Source organism: Crocodylus porosus, unplaced genomic scaffold (assembly GCF_001723895.1).
Source record: "Crocodylus porosus isolate Cpor-Errol unplaced genomic scaffold, CroPor_comp1, whole genome shotgun sequence".
Taxonomy (NCBI): domain Eukaryota; kingdom Metazoa; phylum Chordata; order Crocodylia; family Crocodylidae; genus Crocodylus; species Crocodylus porosus.
In genome coordinates this window covers 774063-797158 of record NW_017728935.1, presented here as the reverse complement: position 1 = coordinate 797158, position 23096 = coordinate 774063, and the positions used below count along the sequence as shown (strand labels likewise).

Sequence of the window (23096 nt, the reverse complement as noted above, 5' to 3'; positions counted from 1 at the left end):
GGATGCGGGGCGCGGCGCGGGTGTGGGCGCTGCTGGGCGCGCACCTGCAGCCCACCCTCACCTACTGGAGCGTCTTCTTCAGCTTCGGGCTCTGCCTCGCCTTCCTGGGCCCCACGCTGCTGGACCTGCGCTGCCAGACGCGCAGCTCGCTGCCGCAGCTCACCTGGGTCTTCTTCTCGCAGCAGTCCTGCCTGCTGCTCGGCAGCTGCCTGGGCGGCCTGCTCAAGCGCACGTAAGCCGCCGCGCGCGGGCCGGGGCCGCTCGGGGGGCCCGGGGGCAGCGGGCCCGCCGCTGCGGGGCGGAGACCTCGGGAGACGCGGCGCCGCTGCTCGCGTGCCCCAGGCGGCAGGGTCAGGCCGAGCGGGACGCTGCTGGCGGGGCTGCGCCGGGCCGCCGTGCACACGCCCGCTGCCGAGCCTGGCCGGGAAGCGCTGGGCCCGCTCCGGAGCGGGGTGCGCTCCCCACGAGCTCACGTTGCACGGCTCGGCGGCCGGGGTCCCTGGCCCGAACCTACGCCAGCAACCTCTAGCCCCTTTTGCAGTTGACAGCGTCTCCGCTGCACCCGGCAGCTCGCCTCAGAGCAGAGTAAGGGGATAACGAAGGGATAAGCCAGGAACTTCTGGCTCCCCTTTACGTGCTCCACGCCTCCTCCGATCCGGAGGGGTGAAAGCTGCTGCTAGCTGTCCTGGAGACCCCCTTTATACTGCTGCTGTTGCAGCCGAGGCGAGAGACCCGGTTCTAATTTATTGTGCAGACGCGATCTAGACTTTGTTCCTCTTTGGCACTAGCTCTTTGTTACGGCTCTGTCCCCCCTGTCCGCCAAAATGAAAGGTCAAGTCAAGGCACAGCTGCTCCGGTACCGGGCCCTCTGGTTTGGCTGTAGCCCTGGCGTAGTCGAGCTCGAGGCGTTCCTGAGGCTCCTCTGGCCAGAAAGCTTAACACGGGGTCCCCCCCGTGCTCTTGTGTGACCAGGCTGAGAGCTGGGGGTCAGCGCTTGTGCAGCGGAGGGCAGGACGGAGCTCCTGCGATTCGGGGTGCACCTTGGCTGTCCTGTGTGGTTGCAGCCCCCCGTCCTGCTCCATTCAAACGAAGAGTCAAACTTAGGAGCAGTAAAAGGGCCTCAAATCGTGAAAAACGCCAGAGCCGTCTTGTCCATCCTATACACCCTTGCACTGATCTTATTCTGTTCATTTTCTCTTCCTCCAACTGGTGGGAGGTGCTGTGATGAAACTTCAGGGAGAGGAATAGGCCATATTTGGCTGTTCCTCCTTCTTTGCTAGATGTGAAGAAGGGCACAAAGTGAAAAGCTTTTTCAGGCACCTCTCCCAGCTGTCAAGTCGGTCTAATGAAAGATATGACCGAACAGATGTGGCTTCTTGCAGATCTCTGATGACTTGGACTACTGGGATATTTTCTTATGACTCAAGTGTGTTCACAATTTGCATCCTGTTGTGGTATGGGTTGGAAGAACAGCTCGTTACAAGGTGATGCAAGCTATAATTCCTCTTGCAGGAGTGGGAACAGGTTTCGCGCAATGGATCAAGACGTAGCGCTTCATTTGTTTGGAGAAATGCTAGATGTAATCCGGAGCACTGTGGCATCAGGGGAGGATCATGGGTACCTGCCTCTTGCAAGCACGGGTGCGGTTCGTGGATGACTCAAAAGGCGCAAATGGTTCTTATTGCGTTGTATGCTCTGGGCCAGGCTGCGAGAGAGCTCGATGGGTTGGATACACATGTGGAAATCTGGCCTTCAAAGTCCTGGCGGGAGCTGCGGGGTGCTGAGCACTGCAGAAGATCTGGCCCTGGGATGCTTGGGAGCTTAAACAGAAAACCTGGCACCAGGCAGGGAGCACTGGGCATGTAGCCCCAGGCTCCTGAGAAGCAGCCCTGCTCTCTTCCCTCTCGTTTTTCACTACCCCCGTACCTCCTTGCAGCTATCTATGTTAGGACTGGTCCTACTCTCCCGTGAACTTTCCTGGCACTCTTCTACGCTGCCTGGCAAAGCCTGGCTGGTTTCGTTTCTGCTGCTCCTGAGCCCCTTTTTGCTTTCACCTGCTGGAAACTGCATCTGTCCTGAGAGGTACGGCCTGCTCTCCTGCAGTCCCACTCCAGGATCCTGTCTCTGGCCGGCACCAGCTGCTTCAGAGGCAGCTGCAGGAAACTCTGTAGCAGGCAGCTGTATCTGAATGACAGGTAATCCACCCCTGCCAACGCAGGGCTTGTCCGGACCCATAAGCAAGAGCCGCCCGCACCTGTGAGCATGAGGCTGCTCAGCTTCCCCCCCCCACCCCCACCCCCACTTTGGATTCAGATGAAGGTGTGGATGCTCCTCACTTGTGAAAATCCCGCGTGTCCAAGAATTGCTTTGCACCCTGCTGAAATGCACCTCCGAGGCTGGCAGGCCACAGAGGAGTGCGCAGAGCTGTGCTCTGCGATGGCTGAGCACCGCATCCCCATGCAGCCAGCTGGGGAGACAGCACAAGTCACGCGGTGCTGCTGGCAGCATTCAGATAAAACCCACCGATGGGGCCTGGGTCTTAGCTGAAAGTCTTGCATGTGCCTTGCACGTGCTTGCTTTACAGGGAGTTTAACTTTCAAGAGAAGCCTGACTCCCTCTTAGTCTTGCGTTGTGCTCTCTTGGTACAGGCCTGCTCTGCTTGGGGTTCAGGGCTGGGAAGGGAGAAGGGCCTCCATCTCCATCCACAGCAGAGTTGGCAGCAGCTGGTTCCAGGGGCCCCATGGAGCAGCGGGGCTGTAATGAGTGATAAATTGCCGGAGGTGGAAACTTTTGCTCCTTTCTTTTAAAAAAAAAAAAAAAAAATCTGGATCATTTTAGTGCTTTTCAGGGCATGCATAAATTAGCAATTAATATTTAACCTGGTAATGGAGGTACTGTCTAACCAAGCCTGGGCAGCGTGGCAGTTGTTTTGCTGGTGCTGCAGAACATGACATGCATTTCTGGGATTTCTTGGTGCACGTTTCGACTGTCTCTTCAGGCCTCGTATTCACCAGCTGCTCAAACCTCCCTCTCGTTCCCCCAAAGGGCTCTGCACGCCCTCGAGGGTGCCGCCTCGGTCCTCCATGCTGGAGGCTCCTCTTATTTGCTTGTTATTTTTCACCTCGGTAGCGCTGGGCCTTGCAGCTCTGCTGTTCAGGTTTAAACACAATGTTTAACTCCCTCCTCCCCCCAGCTTGTGGATGAGGGCTCTAAAAGGAAAAAGCAATGAAGTGAAAAGGAAGGGGAAAAACGAAGCGAGGCCCTTTGAGATGGGGGCGGCCCTTGGAAACGAGCTGAATTTGAATGCGTGGAGTCGAGCTCGCAGGTGAGGTGGCCTCTGAGTCTGCAGTCGGCGTGCCCCAGCCAGCAGCACCGTGAAGGAAACTTGCTCGTTTCTGCCTAATAGTCAAGTGTGGCGCAAAAAATCCTAGTTCTGTGCCTCTTCTTTCACAGAGGGGGAAACCAGGGGCACTGAAAAGTGGTGCAACAGGCCACGCCGCTAGCAACCAGCGGCCTGAGCTGGGCTGTGGGTGCCCTGCTTCTCCACGGGCTGCTTTCTACAGCCTGCTGTGCCCTCTTCTCTGAAGGGGCTCAGTGAGGCCAGGAGCTGGGCTCAGGAATTGGTGCCAGTCTTCCGGACTTGGCAGGTGCCCGACCTGGTGGGAGGGCTAGGACGCGATTTGTGCTCATATCCTTTCAGTTGACAAATGATGCGCCCTGCCAGCCTCTGCAAACATGCCCGCCTCTGCTGTGCCAGCTCACATGGCAGGTCCCCGATGCTAGCCCCTCTTGCCTGCAGACATCCTGGAGGGCCTTTCCTCGCCCCTGTGAGCAGCCAGGCAGCGATGCTCTCTCCAGAAGCCAGCAGGTGTTTTGTTGGAGCGGGAAGGCTTGAACAGGGCCCGAATGCCCGTCTGTGCTGGGGGAGAGACATGCCTGTGCTCCTCATTGTTTGCTTTGACTTTGCAGTCCCACATTTTGCTAGTCTTGATCCCTTCAGCGCTTTGCTGTCTGGTCTCGGCTTCCTTCCTCCCTTCCTTCCTGCCTCCAGACTTGGCAGCTTTCTGGCAGCACCGTGCCAACCTGAGCTCTGCTCTCAGATGAGCAGCCTTGCTCCCCGATTACCTGACAGCAGGCCAGGAGGGCTCTGGCATCGCGTGATGTAACCCGCTCGCCTGCCTCACCGCTGGCATCCTTGCAGCTTTTCCCCGAGGAAAGGGGAAGCCCCCAACCCCGTCTGCCTGTCACCGGGGTGCGCTGAATAGGCTCGGCTGCTGTGCTGCGGACGGGGCTCCGGAGAGGCCGCGTCTGCGGCGAGCACAACCCAGCTGCGCGAGAAGGTGGCCTGGGTCTGCACCGGGGGCCGAGGAGGCCTGGAGAGCTGGCAGTCCTGGCCAGGGCACTTCTAGCACCGCGAGCAAGACGGGAAGGAGGAGCAGCAAACGTTCCTGTTGTTGGAGCGCCTTGCTCAGGGAGGAGCCCCCAGACCTGCTTGAGCCTGGAAAAGAGGCCAAGCTGGTGATGTGAGCTGAAGCACAGCCCATACAGACAAGCCAGGGGTTAACATCATCCCTGGTGGAAACAGCTGGTTTAGCCCTTGGGGAGGAGGGCAGATCACCACCACCCCGGGCAATTGTTTCAGGCTCTCTGCAGCCTCAGGCAGGCTTTGTGGCATCGTCTGTGAACCTCTCGCATGCTGGGTCGTGTCTGGACTGTTTTTTCCACAACCGCGTGCTCCAGACACTTCCTTCAAATGAGGGGCCTGCAGGGTGCTAGAGGACCCGTGGGGTGGGCTGCATGCTGTGGTGACCGTGCGCATCCCCACCCCAGACGCCAGCCCCTCCAGAGCGGAGGGCACATCCCACCATCTCCTCCAGTCGTCTCCTTGGCACGTCTCCTCTAGCTGTCCTCCAGGCTACAGGCGCTTATGTAAATGCCACTAGATTAGAGCTCCCAGCCCAGGAGCGGCCATGGAGGTTATCGTCCCTCCATGCAAGCGTTGCTGGAGATCATGCGACATGATCACGAGCCCTTTTTGTGCAAGGCCCAGGGTGGAGCTGGCGGGGAAGGGTAGCTGGGGCCCTCGGCACACTTCTTCCTGAACTCCAGCATACTAGCACCCAAGACTTGCGCTCGTAGAGGGACCTTTGCAGGCCTGGCACCACACAGGGCAGCAGCAAGTAGCATGTGGGTCTCATCAGCCTTTAAATAAAAAATCAGTGGCCCAAGGACCAGAGTCCTCTGGATCCACCGAGCTGACTTCCCCCAGCTCACGCAGCCCCTTTGCATCCTCACCACTGCAGGAGAACGTGGGCTCAGCTCTTCATGCTGCTTTTGGTCCTTAGTGCCGCTGAGCCTGGTGCGGGGTCCATCGACACACCACGCCTGTTACTGTTTGGCACCATCAGCTGGTCACAGCTTGCCGCCGTGGGTGACCCGGGGTTGCATTACTAGGCTGCACGCGTGACTTACGGTACCGCTTCGCTTCCCCGACCCTGTCCATCTCTCCTTCCCTCCCCTGCCACGTTTCAGGCCACCAAGCCAATTCACAAGGAGCCCCGTTTTCTGGCCCGTGCAAAGCCAGAGGTCAGATAAGGTGAGCACTGGAATGGCCTGGAAATGCACAGAAGCAAATCCAAGGGCCAAACCGTGACCCTCCTGGGCACAGTTGGGTCCACGCATGCTTTGGCTCTTAAAGGTGCCTATGTCTAAGTCCTTTCCTTAGCCTGCAGTCACCGGCACTGTGACCAATCTGTTATGCTCTCGTGGGTGCAAATCCCTGTTTGCACAACAGGGATGCAGCTGGTAGGGGGGTGGTGGGAGCAAGCTGACCTCAGGCCAGACTTACGTGGTCCTCTCCTAATGGCTCCTTTCCTTCTCTCTCCCTGGCTCAGGTTGGCCCAGTCGCTGATCGCCCTCTTTGCATCCTCCCTTGCCATCTCCGTGGTCTTTGCCATCATCCCCCTGTGCCACAATGTGGTGCTGCTGGCTGTGGTCATGGCTGTGGCAGGGCTGGCCATGGGGTGTATCGACACCATCGCCAACATGCAGCTGGTGAAGATCTATCAGAAGGACTCGGCCGTCTTCCTGCAGGTGAGGCGAGGGTGCTGGCCTCCCCGCCGGGCTGACGTGCTGCAGCCAGCCTTCCCGCCCTCAGTGGTGTGCATCTGTCCTCTCTTCCAGGCCCTTCACTTCTTCGTGGGCTTCGGAGCCCTGCTGAGCCCGCTGATAGCCGACCCCTTCCTCTCAGAGTCCAACTGCATCCAGTCCAACGCCACGCTCAACGCCACCAGCAACCTCCCCCACATCCGCAAGTCCCTGGTCCCCCATCACCCCGGGAACTTCTCGCACTACGACCTGCCCATGGACGGAGTGGCGGTGACGCGCGTGTCCTATGCCTTCTGGATCATGGCCCTGATCAACGTAGGTACTGCGGTACACGTCACCGGAAACGCTGCCTCTCGGGGCTCCTCTTCCCCTGCCCTTTTCCCTCGCTCCCATGGCTTTCCTACCCCTGGCTAAGGACCCAGACTCTGGCCCTGATACTGCGCTGAAGCCAAGGCTGTGGAGAGGCTCAGCAGCCTGGGGCTGAGTGCCCCCTCTACAGCGATGGAAAGGCCCGAGCCGAGCTGGTAACTCCATCCACCTGCCCCTTGCAGATCACGGTCGGCACAAAACCGCGGTGGCTAACTCCTTGCAGTAAAGCGGGGTCCTTTACTGCCCTGCTACATCCCGATTGCACATCAAGCCAGCAGTGAGATGCTGGCAGCCCCTTGGGCCCCTGGTTCTCAGCCCTCCCCTCTCATACCAGAGCCAGACCGGGCCGCGTGGGGAGCGGGGGTCACCACAGAGGTCGGGCAGGCAGCTCAGCCAGCCGGCACAGCACGTGTGACACAGCTGGTGAATATTCAGACAGAGAAGCAGGATTGTTGCCAGCTCTCGCTGAGCGTCCAGCTTGCACTGAAGCAAGGCCCGCAGGCTAGCCCCTTTCCCTGCCTCGCTCCGTGCAGGGTAGGGGCAGTTTAACACAGCGTGGGGGGTTTCTGAGCTGCTCGGGCTCTAGGGTGACATGGGGCGGTGGGACGTGGTCTTCAAAGCTCTGCAGCACGTTTCTGGGGGATGCAGTTGGGAAGCAGGGTATAAGGCATCCCAGCCCCAGCAGCCACTGGGTGCTGTCACGGGGGAGAGGGGATGCCACGCTGTCTCCTTGAAGGGCATGGCTATCAGCCCCACCTCGCACTGAGGCTACTGTGTGATGCCAGCAGAGGGAAATGGGGCCGGTGCTTGAATAGGGCACCTCTGGCAAGTGCTGCAGGGAGCTGGGCTTGGTGACGTGGTAGGTGATATTTTTCCCCCCGGAGCCAGCGTGGCATTGCATTGTGGTGCGAGGGGATGCTGCGCTGGTCTCGTGAACGAGATGCAAGAGAGAGGCGCTGGTCACATCTGCCCCCAGCAGATAGCACCATGGGTCTCTCCTGGTGCTATCTGCAAGGGGAGCTGCTGTTGGCCACTATGCACCAACTTGGGAGTGGGGAACAACATGCGGCTCCCAGTCCCTGGCGGCTCGGCAGAGGGTTGTCGCTGCCACGCTATTTCCTTGGTGGCAGAGGCAGCGCGCGTGTGACCGCGTCTTCAGGCAAGAAGCACGGCTTTTCCAGCGATAGGAGCCAGGGGTTGTGCTCGATGCCGATGACACGAGCTTGGCTTGGACGAGGGCCAGCAGAGCAGAGCGAGCGACTGCTTGCCGGAGGAACAGGGCAGCGTCCTGCGAGCTCCCGCGGGGAGAGGAGCGTTCTGTGCGGCCGGGAAGACGAGACCCGCGGGGCTCCAGGAGAGCTTGTCACGTTGTTCTGGCCCCGACAAGCTACAGGAGAGCTGACCTTGCATCGCTCTTTTCCACTGCCAGAATGCTTTCCCCCCACCTCTGTTTCAGCTCAAAACTGCTGCTGACAGGCTGCTAGGAAAATCAAAGCAGGTCGCGTCCACTGCTTTGCATCCTCTCGGGGTTCAGATGCCTTGGCTCTCAAATGGCACCAGACAGCCGCCAGAGCTGGAGGCTACTACACGACCTGCCAGTTCGTGGAGCGTGTCAACTGAAATGAGAGGAGAAGGCAAGATGGTAGCAGAAAGGCCACAGCTTTGTTTCCAGCCCAGCAAGCGACTGAGTGAAAGTGCCTTTACGGACGTGTCGAATGGGGGAGCAGGCAGAGGCTGGCTGGGCGGGGGGGTTGTCCAGCACTGTGCATTTGTGTTTGGACATGTTTTACAGGGAACTGGAGCGTGGGACTCTCCCCCAGTGTCACGAGGAGTCTGTGGTCCAGCCAGCACTCCCGTGCCTAGGTGTTCGGCCACCTTTCCTCTCCTGCACTGATGGATCAGCATCACGTTTCTGAGCAGTGAATGGAGAGAGAGAAATGTTAAGTTCAGTGGCAGCAGTGCTCCCAGACACGTCTGTCCCCAGGGACGGATTCTGCAGCAAGTCACTGCTGTGCTCTAGCTTAGATGTCTTCTGTTTTCACCTGGCCGCTCCGGGATGGATGCAAACGGATCGCGGTGCATCTCCCAGCTGGTTGCCCTTGGACTCGGGTCTTTGCAGCTCTTTAGTTGTCCTCGTCAGGTCAGCTCAAAAAAGCCAAATGAGTGGTATCAAGAGTGTCACTGCAGCAGAACAGAAAGGGATGCCGTGTCCCTAGGGAAGAACCCAGCTTTTATCCTTTCCCTCGGTGCGCTTTTAATTCCACCAGCCTTACTATTTTCTGAGTTGAGGAACGATATGTGCAAAGGCAGCCTTCAATGCAAGTTGTTAGCACAAAGCAGTTCACATATGCACGTAAGCATAGTTCGCAGTCAGTTTAATTAGCATGGCGGCCCAGCTCTGTTCCCAAGGAAGCTGATGGGAGGTCACCTGGCCTCCAAGCTTGCTTGAGTTTCCAAAACAGCCCTCCACGGGTTTCTTGGTGTCCAGGTTCCTGTGTTGAATGAACCGCATTTTCACACATGGCTTGTGTGTAGGTGGCTTTGTAACCGCTCAACTTGCGACTGAAGTCGGTGGCAAGTCCACAAACTCAAGTCTTGCTTATGGCGACGGTGGGCCTGCCCCCGTGGCATGAAGAAGTGACAAACTGAAGGAAAGCTGAGCAGCAGGGTGCTGCTTGCACACACTCCTCTTCCTCCATGCATCTAGTCCCAAACCAGAGTGCCTTGTTCTCTTTGCCAAGATGTTCAGAGGCCCCCAGGATCACCCTTGGCCTGCATATGGGGTTATAAAACCCGAAGCAGCGATGCAAGGTTGGAGTCGGTGCTCATGTGGCCACGTTTCAGGGACAGCAGGCGCGTGAAGCCAGTAAACAGCCAGGAGTGTTAGATAAAGGATTGGATAACAGGAACCAGGCAAAAGGCCAGGAAAGCACGTGGCGGAGACCCTTCGTGGTCGAGCATCCCCTTCTCAGACCGTGCCGATGCCTGGTCCTCCAGAGGCGAGTGCAAGGAGTTCCTAGAGGCATTTGTCATCCCAACCTTCGCTGTCAAGAGACTCGCAAAGCCCAGAGGCACAAAGTCGCTACCGGCTAAAATACAGCAAGACGTTTAAAGATTTAGGAACATTTCTGGGCCCAGGTGGGTTCTCGAGCGCTCGCTCTCACAGCACCACAAGCACGCCGACAGCCGGTTCAGATGAAAGGAGTCCAGCCTCCGCCCAACGCAACAGAAGAGGCTTGGCAGAGAGCAGCAAGGAAATCAGGCAGGTCTTGCCTGAAAACACCAAGCGCCCAGGAGAGAGGAATGACTACATTCAAGCTAGGGCTATGCGGTGAAGCAGAGCCGACTGCAGAAGCGGCCACGTTTTTAGGAGGAACGTTTTGCTCTGGAAAGCCTCTATTTAAATACTTCCTAGGACCAGGTCTACAGTGACATTTTTGACCAGGAAAAGATGGAAATAAGAGCTTCAGCTCTCGTGTCTCGTTTCAGTAAAGTGGAAATGCTTCGTTTGGGCTCTGTCATTTCAACTTCAATATTTAAGATATGTTTATACATTTCCCTCTCGGTTTTTTTAAATTTTTTCTCAACACTGTAGGGGGAAAAAAACAAACGCATTTAACTGATTGGGATGAAATGACTCCAGCATTTTCAAACCGAAGTGAGAGGATGATTCCAAGCCCAAATTTTTCGTTGTGCAAGAGGAGAAGCCAAAACTTGCAGTTTTGGAAGAAAAACAAATTTTTAAAAAACCTGTCAGAATTTCCGACAAAACAGAATCCCATTTTCCGACCAGCTGTCGCAGGCTGGGTATCAGCAAAATTTCCTGAGCGAGGGATCCGCTTCTTTGTCAAGTTATTTTCCCAAGGGAAGTGGTGGAAACTGCATTGTGTTTCGGCCGCTTTCAGAGTCGACGGGCTGGAATAGTAGGGAACAATCCTGTACGTTCAGGGCGAGGGACCAAAATAGACTCTCGAGAGGAGAGATGACAAGGCTGAACATTGTGTTTACCTTCTGGAGGGGCCAGTTTGCCCAGTTTGGAATAATAGTTCATCAAGTGCTGCATGGCCAATGGAGGAGAAAAACAACCGCTGCGTTTATTGAGAGAGATTAATTGTAACCGCAGGAACAACCCGGGGAGTCGTTCTGCTTCCTCCAGGGGTCCAACCCATCAAAAGTTCCCAGCTAGATGCTAAGTTTAAACAACAATGGGCCCCATTCATCCGTGCACTGCCGAAGGCTGTAGGAGTTGCACCCAGAGGGAACGGCCCAAGAACAAGGTCTGTTGCCTGGCTGTGCCCATCCTACTGAGGCTGAACTGCTCATGCAGACTAGGAGGCATCTCCAGCGCCCGGCCATGAAACGCCCCTGGCTTTTGCAGCAGCTGTTCCTCCTTGGAGAGTTGTGTGCGAGCTCCCTGCAGGCACAGATTGCTCTCAGCAAACCCCTGCCAAGCAGCTCAGTAAGAAACCGGAGCTGCTCTTAGGAGCCAAGTAGCAAGTTCCTGTAATAAAGGCATCAGCCCTGCCCCTGTGTATCTTGGCAAACAAACCACCCCTGGGAGTCGGTGAGCCTCATCGGCGTCGCTGTTTGAGCTCCTCTGCTGGGACACGTGGAGACATTTAGTGAAGAGAGGCGCCGAGTACCTGCTGGTGGGGGTGCTTTGTGAGCCCCCGGTTGCCTTTCTCCACTGGGCACATCTGGCAGCAAGGGTGGATTGGGCCCTTTGCCCAGACAGAATTCCCCTGTGGAGCTGTTGCATTCATTTGTGTGTTCACGTGGTGCAGACACCCTGCCCTAGGCCCTCGCCCCACCCTGGTTTCAGCTACAGCCGCCTCTTCTTTCCCCTTAATGCAGCCAGGGCTTCATCCTCTCATTTGCAGCATCAGAGGAAAGGGTGCATCTCCGCTGCCCTGGTGCAGGCTGCACAGCAGGACCTCCGGGTTCAGTGTCTGCCCCTGCCTCCGCTTTGCACTTGTGCGAGGCAGTCGGGTGCTGGGCATCACTGTTGTATTTGGCTCCAGAAACAGCTGCTTACTCTGTGCCACGGTGGGTTTGAGTCGTGATCCAGGCTCATCGCTTCCCGTGGGGCGGGGGCCGCCTGTAAAGTATGCTAATGATATTCGCTCAACTCCTACCCAAGTTTGGGTCTCTGTGGTGCTAGACACTGTACAGGCCTGCAATGAGAGCAAATCTTGCCTTGAAGATGCTAGTGTCAATGGGCAAAGAGCAAGAGAAGCCACGAATCATCCCTCCTGTTTGGCAGATGGGGCAATTGGATGCCTGGAGAAAGCAAGTGACTTATCTAGGGTCACGTAGGGGGGCTGGCAGGGAGATGGGGGTTTTCCCCATGGGTTCCTGCCTTCCAGATTCAGGGCTTTACCTGCAAGGTGTCCCCTCAGGCTGGGGGGTGCACGGTGCAATAACTGCCTGCACAGCCAAGGCCTCTCAGCTGCAATTAAAAGAGAAACCCCTGGTCCTGACCTCCGGAAGGACTAGAGCTGTCCAGCGAGCACGCTTATCCCTGGGACCAAACTGGCTGTTCCCGTTCCTATTGTTCCCAGAACAATGGAGTCCTCATAAATTAATTCAAGGGAGAGAGCGAGCGGGGGGGCGGGAAAAATCCTCCATACATTGAAATAGGAGCCCGGGCCAACAAAAGCCAGGAAGCCTGGAGCTGGTGTGCACACGGGCTCACAGACATGGAGAAAACAAGCTGAGTGGCTGGAGCGGGACAGCGGGAGCTGTAACTTATGGATTTCCTGGCTTTCTCCCACAGCGCAGAATAAACAGGACTTTGGTTCAGGAGGAACGGGGACTTTATTTAATTTCCCTTATTTTCTCTTGAAACAAAAAAAAAAAGAGAGAGTCCCCCTGGATTTCTAGGCACCGCCGTGCCGTGGGTGGCCCCGGGGCGTGACGCCTTGCCTCGGGCTGCGCCTGCAAGGCAGCCACTGGAAGCACGGTGCTGGCAGGCAGGAGCAGTGGCCTCTCCTGTGCCTTGTGCTCCCCCGGCCCCAGTCCTCCAGCACCTTCCTCTGCCCTGTGAGCACCACAATGCTGGATGTGCCCTTACTGAGAGCAGAGATCCTGGGAAACATCGCCCCACTGGCTGCCAAGATCAGTGGGAGCAAGGGGCTCCCAAATTACACCCCCCCATTTCCGCGTCGCCATCAAACCCCAGGGCTCTCCACAGGGAGAAGGGAAAATTTCCATCCTTCACTCCCCTTCCCGCTTGAGCCCGTTGCAGGTGCCCAGCCTAGTGCTTCCAGGGAGAAAGAGATGGTGTTTGGCAAGGATAGATGCAATGCACGTGCCCGACGCAGCCCGCTAGGCGCGAGCGGAGCAGCCCTTATCCCCTCTGAAGAACATGTGCACTCGTGTCGAGACCGAGCTTACCTGCCGTGTCCCTTGCTTCCCCAGCTGCCAGTCCCCATCGCCGTCTTCTTCCTGCTGTACAAGGAGAGGCTGGTGCCTTGCCTCAAGAGCAGCAGCCCCCCACTGCTCTCCGCAGACGAGCTGGCGATGGAAACGCGCCCGGCTGCGAGGGACGCGCTTTCCGCTGGGTCACGGGCAGCCCAGCCGGACGGAGGTGAGCGGGGCGGCTCCTGTACCTGCTTCAGAGCAGGGGGGCCAAAGATGGGGCCACCAGCGAGATCCAGGGGAAGGTGCCACGGTGAAGCCAAGCCATCCGACGGGGCGGGCAGAGCACGGGCGTGCAAGAGCCCTGTGAGCCTTGGTGGGTTTCCTTGGCATGTTCCACCCGGTCTCCAGGGCAGGGAGCCCAGGCTCAGCCGGGTCCTGGTGTCTCTTTCCAGCGGTGCGGCTCAGCCCGCGGCTCCGTGGCCTAAGGAGTTCTTGCAGCTGGTGCCTGCTCCTGGAAGCACTGGTAGGTGGGGAGTTTTTCCCCCAGAGCTGGCTCTTTATGCAGCACTTCAAAAGCTTCAACCTAGGTCACTGTGCTGGGCTGTGTCCTTGAACATGGCTGGAGTCGCTCTGTGGGGAAGAGTTTGTGGTCTGAAAAGAAAGGAGAGGGGATGGGAAGGGAAGGGAAGGGAAACAGAGGCAGAGGGAGAAGTGCCTCACTCTGGAGGACACAGCAGGCCAGCGGCAGAGCTGCAGATAAGTCTCCCGAGTCAGTAGCTGCGGATAACTTTTCTAGACTATAGGCAAAAGTTTAGCTGAGTCCAGGCAACATTTCCTCTGATCCTACAGGGGTGAAAGTGTTTCTGTGCATTTGCTGCTGTATTTAAAATGACCAGGAGCTGGGCCCTTATGGCCAGAGGTAAACCTGCAAAACCCTGGGACTTTGCCCCAGCTTCAGGCTCCCACAATGTGGAAGTGCCCCATTCGTTTGGGAAGGCAGAACTTGGGGCTCTTAAGTCCCTGCTGCACTTGCTGGTGCGAGGAGAAACAAAGGGGAAGCAGATCACTAGTGGGACTAGGGGAATTTCAAAATGCTTTTAGCCCTCTGATGGTGGCAGTCGCACAAGCAGGAACACGTCTTTCCTCGCAATGAAGAGAGCAAAGGGATTGACTCCAAGGCAGAGGGAACTAGGGGCAGGGAGGGGAAGAGCGAGGAAGCACCACAGGGAGGGGGCGGGAGTCTGCACGGCCAGACATGTGCGAACTCCAGCAAAACGCCCCAGCGGAGAGGTTGTGAGCCCAGTAACACCGTGCTCATTGCGAGGGAGAGCTCAGGGCTAGGAGCAGCTATGCCCGTGGAAAGCCCAGCTCTGCTGCATGGCAGCCTCGGCTAGTAAAATCCGCTGGTGAAGTGTAGACATGGCCCGTCTAAGCAGGGTCCAAGCATGCGAGCACTCCTGCCCTGATCTCGGATGCTGATGGAGACTTTCACTAACGAGCACGTGCTCCGAGGACAGGAAGGGGCGCCACGGTCTCATGACTCAAGGTTGCTGTTGCCCGTTTCTGCAGACGGCCATCTCCGCACCTTCGTTCTTTCCCCAGTGCCTGTTTGATATGGTCTAATCCCAGAGATTGACTTCTCCGGGGCAAGGCCAGCTGCTGCTGCGTGATCGTACAAAGGGCAGCGGTGGGGCCCTGAGCTGCATTCAGAGTCTGGAGTCAGTCCTGCCATGGAAACTGTGGGCCCCATCAGCTCTGTCCTTGGGCTGTCTGCCCCGAGCCAGAGGTGAAATGCGCAGACCGGAGTTGTTGCTTGTTTGAAGGAGAGCAATCACAGCTCCGATGGTATTTTGGGAGCCCTTTTCTGAAATGTCAGTTTTGATCCCGATTGGGCCCAAAGCACAAGCTGCTGAAACAACAGCTCAGCAAGGCAGGATGCTTCTGAAGTGCTGTAGAAAGTCTAGCCCCGTGCGTTTGCCGTGCCCTACAGAGCCCTGAGGGATCCCTTTGTTCCCTTTCATTGTCCTGGAGCAGATAACGCAACAAATGCCCTGTGTGTGCCAGAGAAGCCTGGCTGGACTGATTTCCACCTAAGCTTTCCATTGTTTTTCACCCAGGGCACAACGACTTATTTAGCTGCTGCCAAAGCAAAAACTTCCGAGGGGCTTCTTATTCCTACTTTGCCGTGCACATCACGGGGGCCCTGGTCCTCTTCATGACAGACGGGATCACGGTAAGTCCCTGAAGCAAACCTCGGTCCGTTCTTTCCACGCCGAAGCAAAGCTACCTGCTCTCTCCCCCCAGGGGCTGGGTCTCCAGTGTGTCGATGTGGCAGTGACGGCCAGGACAGCAGCAGGGTGGGCACCCAGGTAGCTTGCACACTGGTAGGCATCAAGCCATGCCAGGAGGGAGCCATGCCAGGAGGAGCACTAACCCAGTGCCCGGCTGCTGAGCCTGCTTCTCACGAAGGTTTTGCACCTGGCATCAAGCCCTGTGCTGCCACAGCTGGACTGCCCGCAGTACCAGAGCGGGCTCCTGCACGTCCGCACAACGGATCAGCGTAAGCCTGAGGGAGGAATCGACTGCAACGACCCAGCCGTATCTCAGCAGTTGCATCCTTGCCGTGGCTGCCGGACCTGCTCTCTGGCAAGGCTCCCGACTCGACCTCCTAGAGGTGCTAAGCTGGGGAGTCGGCCCATGGCATGCGTCTGGTACGGTGGGACCGTGCATTCACTCTGGGCTCCTAAGGGCCCCTTGCCTGCCTCGGTCCATGCGGTCACTTTGGTCCCAGAGTTGTCAAGTGCGGGCGCGTGACCTGGATGCCCAGCCGGATACGCTTCAAGGTGTCCCGCTCAAAGAGCAGGTGTTTAGCGCTGCTTCAAGCCTGCCCCATTTGAGTTGCCTTGGGTCCCCAGAGCAATCATGCTGCTATTAATACGTGCAGAGATCTGACCCTTCTCCTGCAAGGAGCTAGGCCTGGGAGGTGCAAAGGTGCTGTCCGTTTTTTCTGCAGGGGGAATACTCTGGGTTCATATACAGCTACGCCGTGGAGGAACCTCTCTCGGTGGGACATAAGACGGCCGGCTACCTGCCCAGCCTGTTCTGGGGATTCATCACGCTTGGCAGGCTCATCTCCATCCTGGTGTCCTACAGAATGAAGCCCACAACCATGGTCTTCATAAATGTGGTACGGCGAGCTCGACTATCACCCTTTGCATGCTTTAGATTTAGAGGGGTAAGACATCCCGAGCCGATTCTGCCCCCAGGTTGCTGTAGCTAACCTAGCGCAAAGAGGCTGAGAGTAGATGACAACGCAGAAGTATACAAACCACTGATTTGGGCTGATTTTCATGGATTTGAAAGCAAGAAAGAGCCCGACATGTTGGAAAGCAGTACAAGTGTTAAGCGAAGCAGTTGTCATCTTAATTTACTGGCATGGTAGCGTACGGCAGGGGAATCAAATCCTTAATTATTTCAGTGCAGCCCATCATACCTGCTGCAATTGTGATTCTAGTGCCCCTCAGCTCTGTAGCAGTAGTGATTTAAGTAGGAGCCCCCCAGCTTGTATGTGCTGTTATCCAACTGCTAGGCAGCTTAATGATGACAAATGCAAACTAGTGCCGCCTGGAAGAAATAATTTTAACAGCTACCTGTATTTTTGCTGGGTCTAAACAAAGTGTAATCGCTTACAGACAGCGTAGGCAGTTCGGTGAAATGCTGCGCTCAGCATACAGCTGTGGTTGCAGAGCAAGCTTTGCAGGGACGCAGGAAGAGGTGGACACAAAATACTGTCGCTGGTATTAGTGCTGCGCATTCCTCTACGACAGTGTTTTTCAACCTGGGGTCCATGGACCCCTGGGGGTCTGCAGACTATCCAAGGTGCCCATGAAAGATGGCTATCATCAATCAAAAGTATGTGAGTGCTCACACTTACAATTCAAAGGGGTCCATACCTCCAGTCAAAATTTCCAAAGTAGTCTGGCACCTCCATTCAAATTTTTTAGAGGTCTGTAAATGAAAAAACGGTTGAAAACCATTGGTCTGCAGTACCGTGGTAACTATAACACAAATCAAAAAGGATAGAGCAAAAATGGCATGAAAGTCACAGACAGATGACAACAGCTATTATACAGGTGAAAAGATACAGAAATGTTTTGGTTAGAAGGAGAGGTCCATAACTTGAAGGAGTACAACCCTGTCCCAGTTACTTGTCCAGCATGGCGATACTAGCACTTTCTTCTGAACTGCGTCTCTGGACATGCGGCATAATCGTTCCCAGGAGCAAGGGCTGGGTGTGTTGGCTGGTGCTGATCTGGGGGTCATTGCCAGACCTGCAGGACTTGTTGGAAGTTTTGCCACTTGTTTAATGGGCGTTGCCCACGGCTGGAAAACTACCTGCCTCTTTGACTTTGAAAGCCTTGAATAATGTCTGCTGTAGTGCTGTCAGCTGTTGTAACGAAACATTAATTTGGTGTTTAGGTTCTTGACTGTTTTGTGCGTGCATGTTTGGGTTCCTATGTATCCATCACTCAGTCCCCAAGGAATTAAGGGAAAAAAACCTCCTATAGTGGTAGGCTGGGATTACAAAAATGTGCGAGCTCCCTCTGCTGGACTCCAGGGAGCTGCACTGACTTGGGTCACACTTGCAGGCAAATAAGGAAATAGCAAAACATTGCTTTTAAACTCCATTAGAAATGAAGCAGCCTCAAATAAAGGGGAGAGGGCAAGCAATCCATTCTTCTCCTCATGTCTGTAAGGTCTTGCTACTTGCGTCTCACCTGGGAGCCTGCTGTATTTAGGCCACAAGGGTGGTTAAGGCACAGATGCTGAGCAGCTCCCAAGTGCTACGGAGAGCACGCCCAGAATGAAGCCTGATAAGGACGATCCGGCTGACTTCCAGGTTTCCAAAATGTGCTCAACTGCCCCTCATCCTTTGCCCATACAAAGTGAGAACAAATGATTGACCCAAGTCAGACAGGAGCTGCCTGAACCATTTACTTCCTCTCTAGCTGTTGAGCCTGCTCTTCCAGCAACAGAGATCCTTTCCGTCTGCATGGCCTGTTACACATTTCCTTTCCAGTTCCCTCCTTAATTAAACACCCCAGCACCCCGACCACACTGCTCCCTGTGTTTCCTGGAAGTGACTCTGAGCTTATGTTGTTGCAGGTCGGGGTGCTTGTAACTTTCCTCCTGCTCCTGATTTTCTCCCACAGCGTTCCCTTCCTGTTTGTGGGGACAGCATGCCTGGGCCTGTTCCTCAGCAGCACCTTCCCCAGCATGCTGGCCTACACCGAGGACATCCTGCAGTACAAAGGTAAGCAGATGCGAGAGAGGAGCCCTGCACCCTGTGTTGCTTGAACAACCCCAGGGGAGGTGCAGTAAAAGGACCCCAGGCAGCAGTTTCAAGGGTAGAGCAAGCTGGTGAGCTGCGTGTGGACAGAAAGGGCTGATCTGTACAGGCCTAGACGCGTGGCAGAGCAGGCACTTAGCTCAGTGGTAGGCTGCTAACAACTGAAGGGGGTCCTGGAAACCTTGCGGGTGCTTCCAAGATGCACGGCTCCAGGGCAGCTGCATCATGTCCCAGTCATGGAACGGTGTCAACTGCAGTGATGGGAACCTTATTCGGTTTAGGAAAGCCACTGAGCTTCAGACACACAGGAAATCATGTGCTCTAGCCAGGAGTTGGATTACACACGGCTGTTACCAGCCTCCATGCCATGAGGCAACCACAGCACCTGGCTCTTTTCACCGAGGTGGGATACAGTGAAGGAGCAAAGCCAATGGAGGTAACATCAGTGCCTGCACAACCACCTGGGCTGAGCAGATGAGGAACCTGGGGGAGATGTGGCTGCAGCTGTTAGCACGCAATGCCTTCTTTTGCACTACTGTGTAAAGATGCTCTTGGCCAGATCTGACATTACAATTTACCACTCGTTTCTAGGCTGTGCCACGACGGTGTTGGTGACTGGCGCCGGCATCGGAGAGATGACGCTACAGTTACTGGTGGGGTCGGTAAGTGCAGAAGGGAAAGCGAGAAACTTGAAGGGAACCACAGAGAGCTGCGTTCAGGAGGCTGGAGTAAGACTCGCATTTGCAACAGCTCTGGGAGAATCTGTCTCCGAGGAAATGTAGGAGGGAGGCATTAGCTCAAGACTACCAGCAGCCCTTTTTAGCAATTGCTGTATGGTGCTACCTTCTTCCTCGCTGCAGAGGGGTTTCAGTGTTAACGGCAAAGAAAGAGGCTTTTGCATTCTTTAAGTTTGTATACGAAATGGAGCAACTACTCCCACAGTCTGCCATCTTGGGTTCTTTTAGGCCTCTACCCACTTCTGTTATAGCAGGTGTCTTGTTACCACTACAGCTGTGAGGTCCCCCCCCCCCCATTCAGTGGTGAAAATTTAGTCGCTAGTCTGAAATACAATGAAGGAACGGCTAGCCAGCAATGGCAGAGACCCAGCTGCTGTCAGGTCGCGCTGGGGCCCTTTCCCACAGAAGCCGGTGTAACTTTGGTGGGGATAACAACCTGACCCTGGGAGAAAAAGAAACACTACGTCATCTTGAGCCGGGAGCCAGGTCTTAATGAGAATGCTGCCTTTTTGTCTTATAAGCATTCATGTCACATAGGGATGCTTGCAAACAACATCTAGATTGATATATAGCAAGACTCTGTCTACCCAACCCATCTCTTCCTGAGCCTGAGAAAACAGATGGGGCTTGGTGCTTGCCCTGGGGGTCAGTAGGTTGGACTCCACGTCCCGTGCTGAGAGAGGCAGAGTTAAGGGTCTTCCTGTATTCACAAGGGACAGGGCTGGTTCAGGCAGGTATTATAACCCAAACAGCTGCTCTTCCCCCCGTGCTCAGTGGGACCTGCTGTCCCTTTCTCAGCTGTACTGAAGACCCCCATTTCTTTTTGCTGCAGATGATCCATGAGCAGGGCAGCTACAGTTTCCTGGTCTGCGGGATGATCTTTGGAGGTTTGGCCTTTACTTTCTACGCTTTCCTCCTGTTTTTCCACAGGATGCACCCCAAGCCCTCATCAGGTAAGAAATGGCAGCACTTAACCCTGCTTCAAAATGAGAGGAAAAGTGACCTGTGCCTTAGCCTAGACCAGGCGCGCAGCAGTCCAAGCAAAATGCAAGGAAATGTTTATTCTGCTGCTGCTTCCCGTTCCCTCTTCCTGCTTTGACTTGCCCACAAAGCCCTGGCAGCCACACGCCTGCGTTTGCTTTCTTTGCTATGAGGAGGAGAGGAGGCGTGTTTGTGGGGTGGGGAGGAACAGCAGAATATGAGTTGATGCTGAGAAAGAAACTAGGCTGAGCAAATCCTGGTAAAGCTGTACAGTCTCCCAGCCAAACCCAGGGATCAAGGTCTTTCTTGCCTACAAACCCAGGCAATGCCAATCCTGCTCTTTCTTGCCTAGGATCCCAGGCAATGGCTCCAAGCCAGGACTGACAAGGGAGGTCTCATTTATTACCTTGCTTGGCCTGGTCACTACCTACTTCAGTAGTTCCAGCTTTCTACCATCTCTTATGCTAAAGTGACAGCATTGGCTCATCCCTTAAGAGTTGAGGATAGAAACAGGACCCTGCTTTAAAACAACCCCCCCCTCCCCTTACTTTTCATGGTCCAGCAGCAGGGACCTCTCAGGACTGAGGGCTCAGCGGAAGAAAGCAGAAGGGCGCTGTGCTGCTCCTGCTCAGAGAAGAGCTGTTGTGTAGTTCAGCTCCATCCTCTGTAGAAGCAGACTCAGATAAACCGTATCAGCAAAGTTGGTGCAGAATAAACACAGGAGCCCAGAATGAACAGATGGTGTGCTTTGAGTTCAGCCCCTACCTTATTTCACAAAGTCTTCCCCTTAATAGCACTGGACCGGCCACTCTAAGCGGTGCTGCAAAGAGCGCACAATAGGGCAGGAGTTCTCATCCCTATGGAGGAAAATGCATGAGCTTTGATTTTTAATGGATGTTAGGATTAAACAGACTGATTCACTTGTCAGTGCAATATTCCTAGGTGTGTAATCTTGATTTGCAGATGCAGATGCCTCACCTGACAAGCCAACAGTGACAGATGACTCTGGACTTTATCAGCAATAAGGCAGCCCGGATCTAGATGACGGTTTGTCTATATTAGCAATAAACACCTGCAAACAATTGAGCATTATTTATAAGGATGATTTCACATTGTGGCTAAATTGCCCTTGTGTTCTGCAATCAAAAATCAAAGCCAACAGCCACCTTCCAAGACGAAGAACAGCAGGATGTTGCTGATGTCTCAGACTCGTGCATTCAGGAAGAATACAGAGCAGCGGACTGAAACCAGGCACCTATGTCCTAGGAGGATGACAGAACAAATCTTGTAAGATGATTTCCCAGCTTCTGCCAAGAACAAGATGGGGGTTCTGCATCTGTCCCTAATGCACACGTAGTTTGAGGTATCCCCTTTGTTCAGGTCACTAGATTTCTTGGATGCTGGAGAATTTCTCTGTCTCCACAGTCTTGATGACCAAACAGCATCCTCTAAGCATTACAGAACCACCTTCAGCAAACTGCTGCACAGAGCAGCACAACCTTCAAATGGCCATTCCCTTTGGGAATGCAGGCACGCACTCCTAGCAGGATCTGGCGATATTTTTGCACAATGGGTAGTTGTTATATATTCCACGGTACCAGCTCTGTTTACCAAGGCAGTCCTAAATCAACAGGCTGCAGCAGGCTGAGTATTTAACTCATTAATTACTGCAGCAGATGAAAGAATGAGTTACAATGGTTTACTTTGCTCAAGTCATTAAGTTAGCTGCTACAGTGTCTGTCTGTAAGAAGGCTGGAATTGAAACTTCCATCTGAAATGGGAGCAGAGGGGATCCAGCCTCCAGCTGTTTGATCTGTGCAATCCCTACTAGAAAAGGTGCCTTCCCTGAGGTACTGCCGAAACCCAGCAATGCTGTTACAACCAGGTGATAGCCTTGAGGAAAGGACTTTGATTGGGGGAAGGAGTGGGAAGAGATGCATCTAACATTAGTTCAGCCGGACTCGTTTTTGCTCCCAACTGCTGTATGAGGTTGTACATATGTAAGTGTGTATATACAGCAATGTTAATTAAAGAAGTGATGGATTGCTATATTCTCAATAGACTGAGCATGACTGACGAATGTGTCTTCTGGCCAAGCAGTAGTGGCTGTGTGTGAACTGCAGGTTCTCTCCATTCCTCTGCATCTCCGGTCTGAATTGCTGCTTGTGGCAGGCTGCCATGAGAATGGTACCAGTGGCGTCCAGGTTTCTCAAACTTCAGTCCATGCAACAAACCCACCAAGTCTGCACGACTCCCTGGGCTCTAGAACGAGCCTCTTGCCTCCTGCCTTCCCTTGAAAGCACTGCTTCTTGTGAGCCTAGGTTGTGGGATGAAGGCTAAACCCAGTTAAGGTGAATGGATGTGAAAAGGGTTCCCCACAGGTGTCTTCCAGGAGGAACAGCTTTTACCCAATGGTTTTGGCTGCTGTTTTTTTTCAGTTCAGGAAGGCAATGTAATTCCTTTGCGTCACCACGTGGTGCCACCCTCATGCTACATTTCTGCAGGGCAGGAGAGCAGATCTTGGCAACTGTCCAGCCTTCACCTGCCTTCATACCCAGCAGCTGAGACTAGAAAAAAAACAGAGCACTGCAAAGGCTCTGACGGGAGGAAAATCCTTATCCTAGCAGAGGGGCTCAAAGAGAAATCCTTCCCCACTGCCAGAGCACAGGTGCTCACCACTCATCTGCCTCCAGGGAAAGAAGTTAAGTAGCTTTCTCCACCCATCCAAGCCATGCCACGCTCCTATACAATACAGGCTTAAGTCTCTTCTCAAGTGAGAAGAGATACTAGCTGTACCCAGGGCCATGACTGCACAAGGCAGACAATGGCGGCTACAGTTAGGTACTCCACAATAAGCACCACTCAGCCATGGTGGAATAAACGACCTTGCACTTATCGCAAAGCAGCTGATGCTTTCTAAGTAACATTGCACCCAGGCTTTGCCTGTGGTAACCTATTTGTATGTCCAAGCCCAGCGTCTTAGCCTGCTTCTGCTGCTGTGCAAAAACACTTACCACAAAGCAACATTTCGCCTTCCCTTCCCCGACCCGTGGCAATGTAAATCCACCACTTTATCTTCAAATTCTTAAGCACACTATTTGCTGGAGAACTTCCTACCTGGAGGGTGACAGCTGGCAAAAGGACCGTGTAATGCTACACACCTGGCAACATCAGCTGGGTCTTTCCCT

At 54.8% G+C, this 23096-nt stretch overlaps 1 protein-coding gene across 1 annotated transcript; it reads left to right on the top strand.

Moving 5' to 3' along the window:
- The first annotated feature begins 2 nt into the window (after positions 1-2).
- On the top strand, positions 3-22780 carry MFSD4A (major facilitator superfamily domain containing 4A). Its single transcript, XM_019546555.1, has 10 exons — positions 3-232; positions 5895-6093; positions 6184-6423; positions 12898-13066; positions 14958-15073; positions 15854-16027; positions 18007-18154; positions 18782-18852; positions 19760-19880; positions 20872-22780. Exons 1-10 carry the CDS (start codon positions 3-5, stop codon positions 20931-20933), a joined length of 1530 nt encoding a protein of 509 aa, XP_019402100.1. The 3' UTR covers positions 20934-22780.
- Positions 22781-23096: the final 316 nt, after the last annotated feature.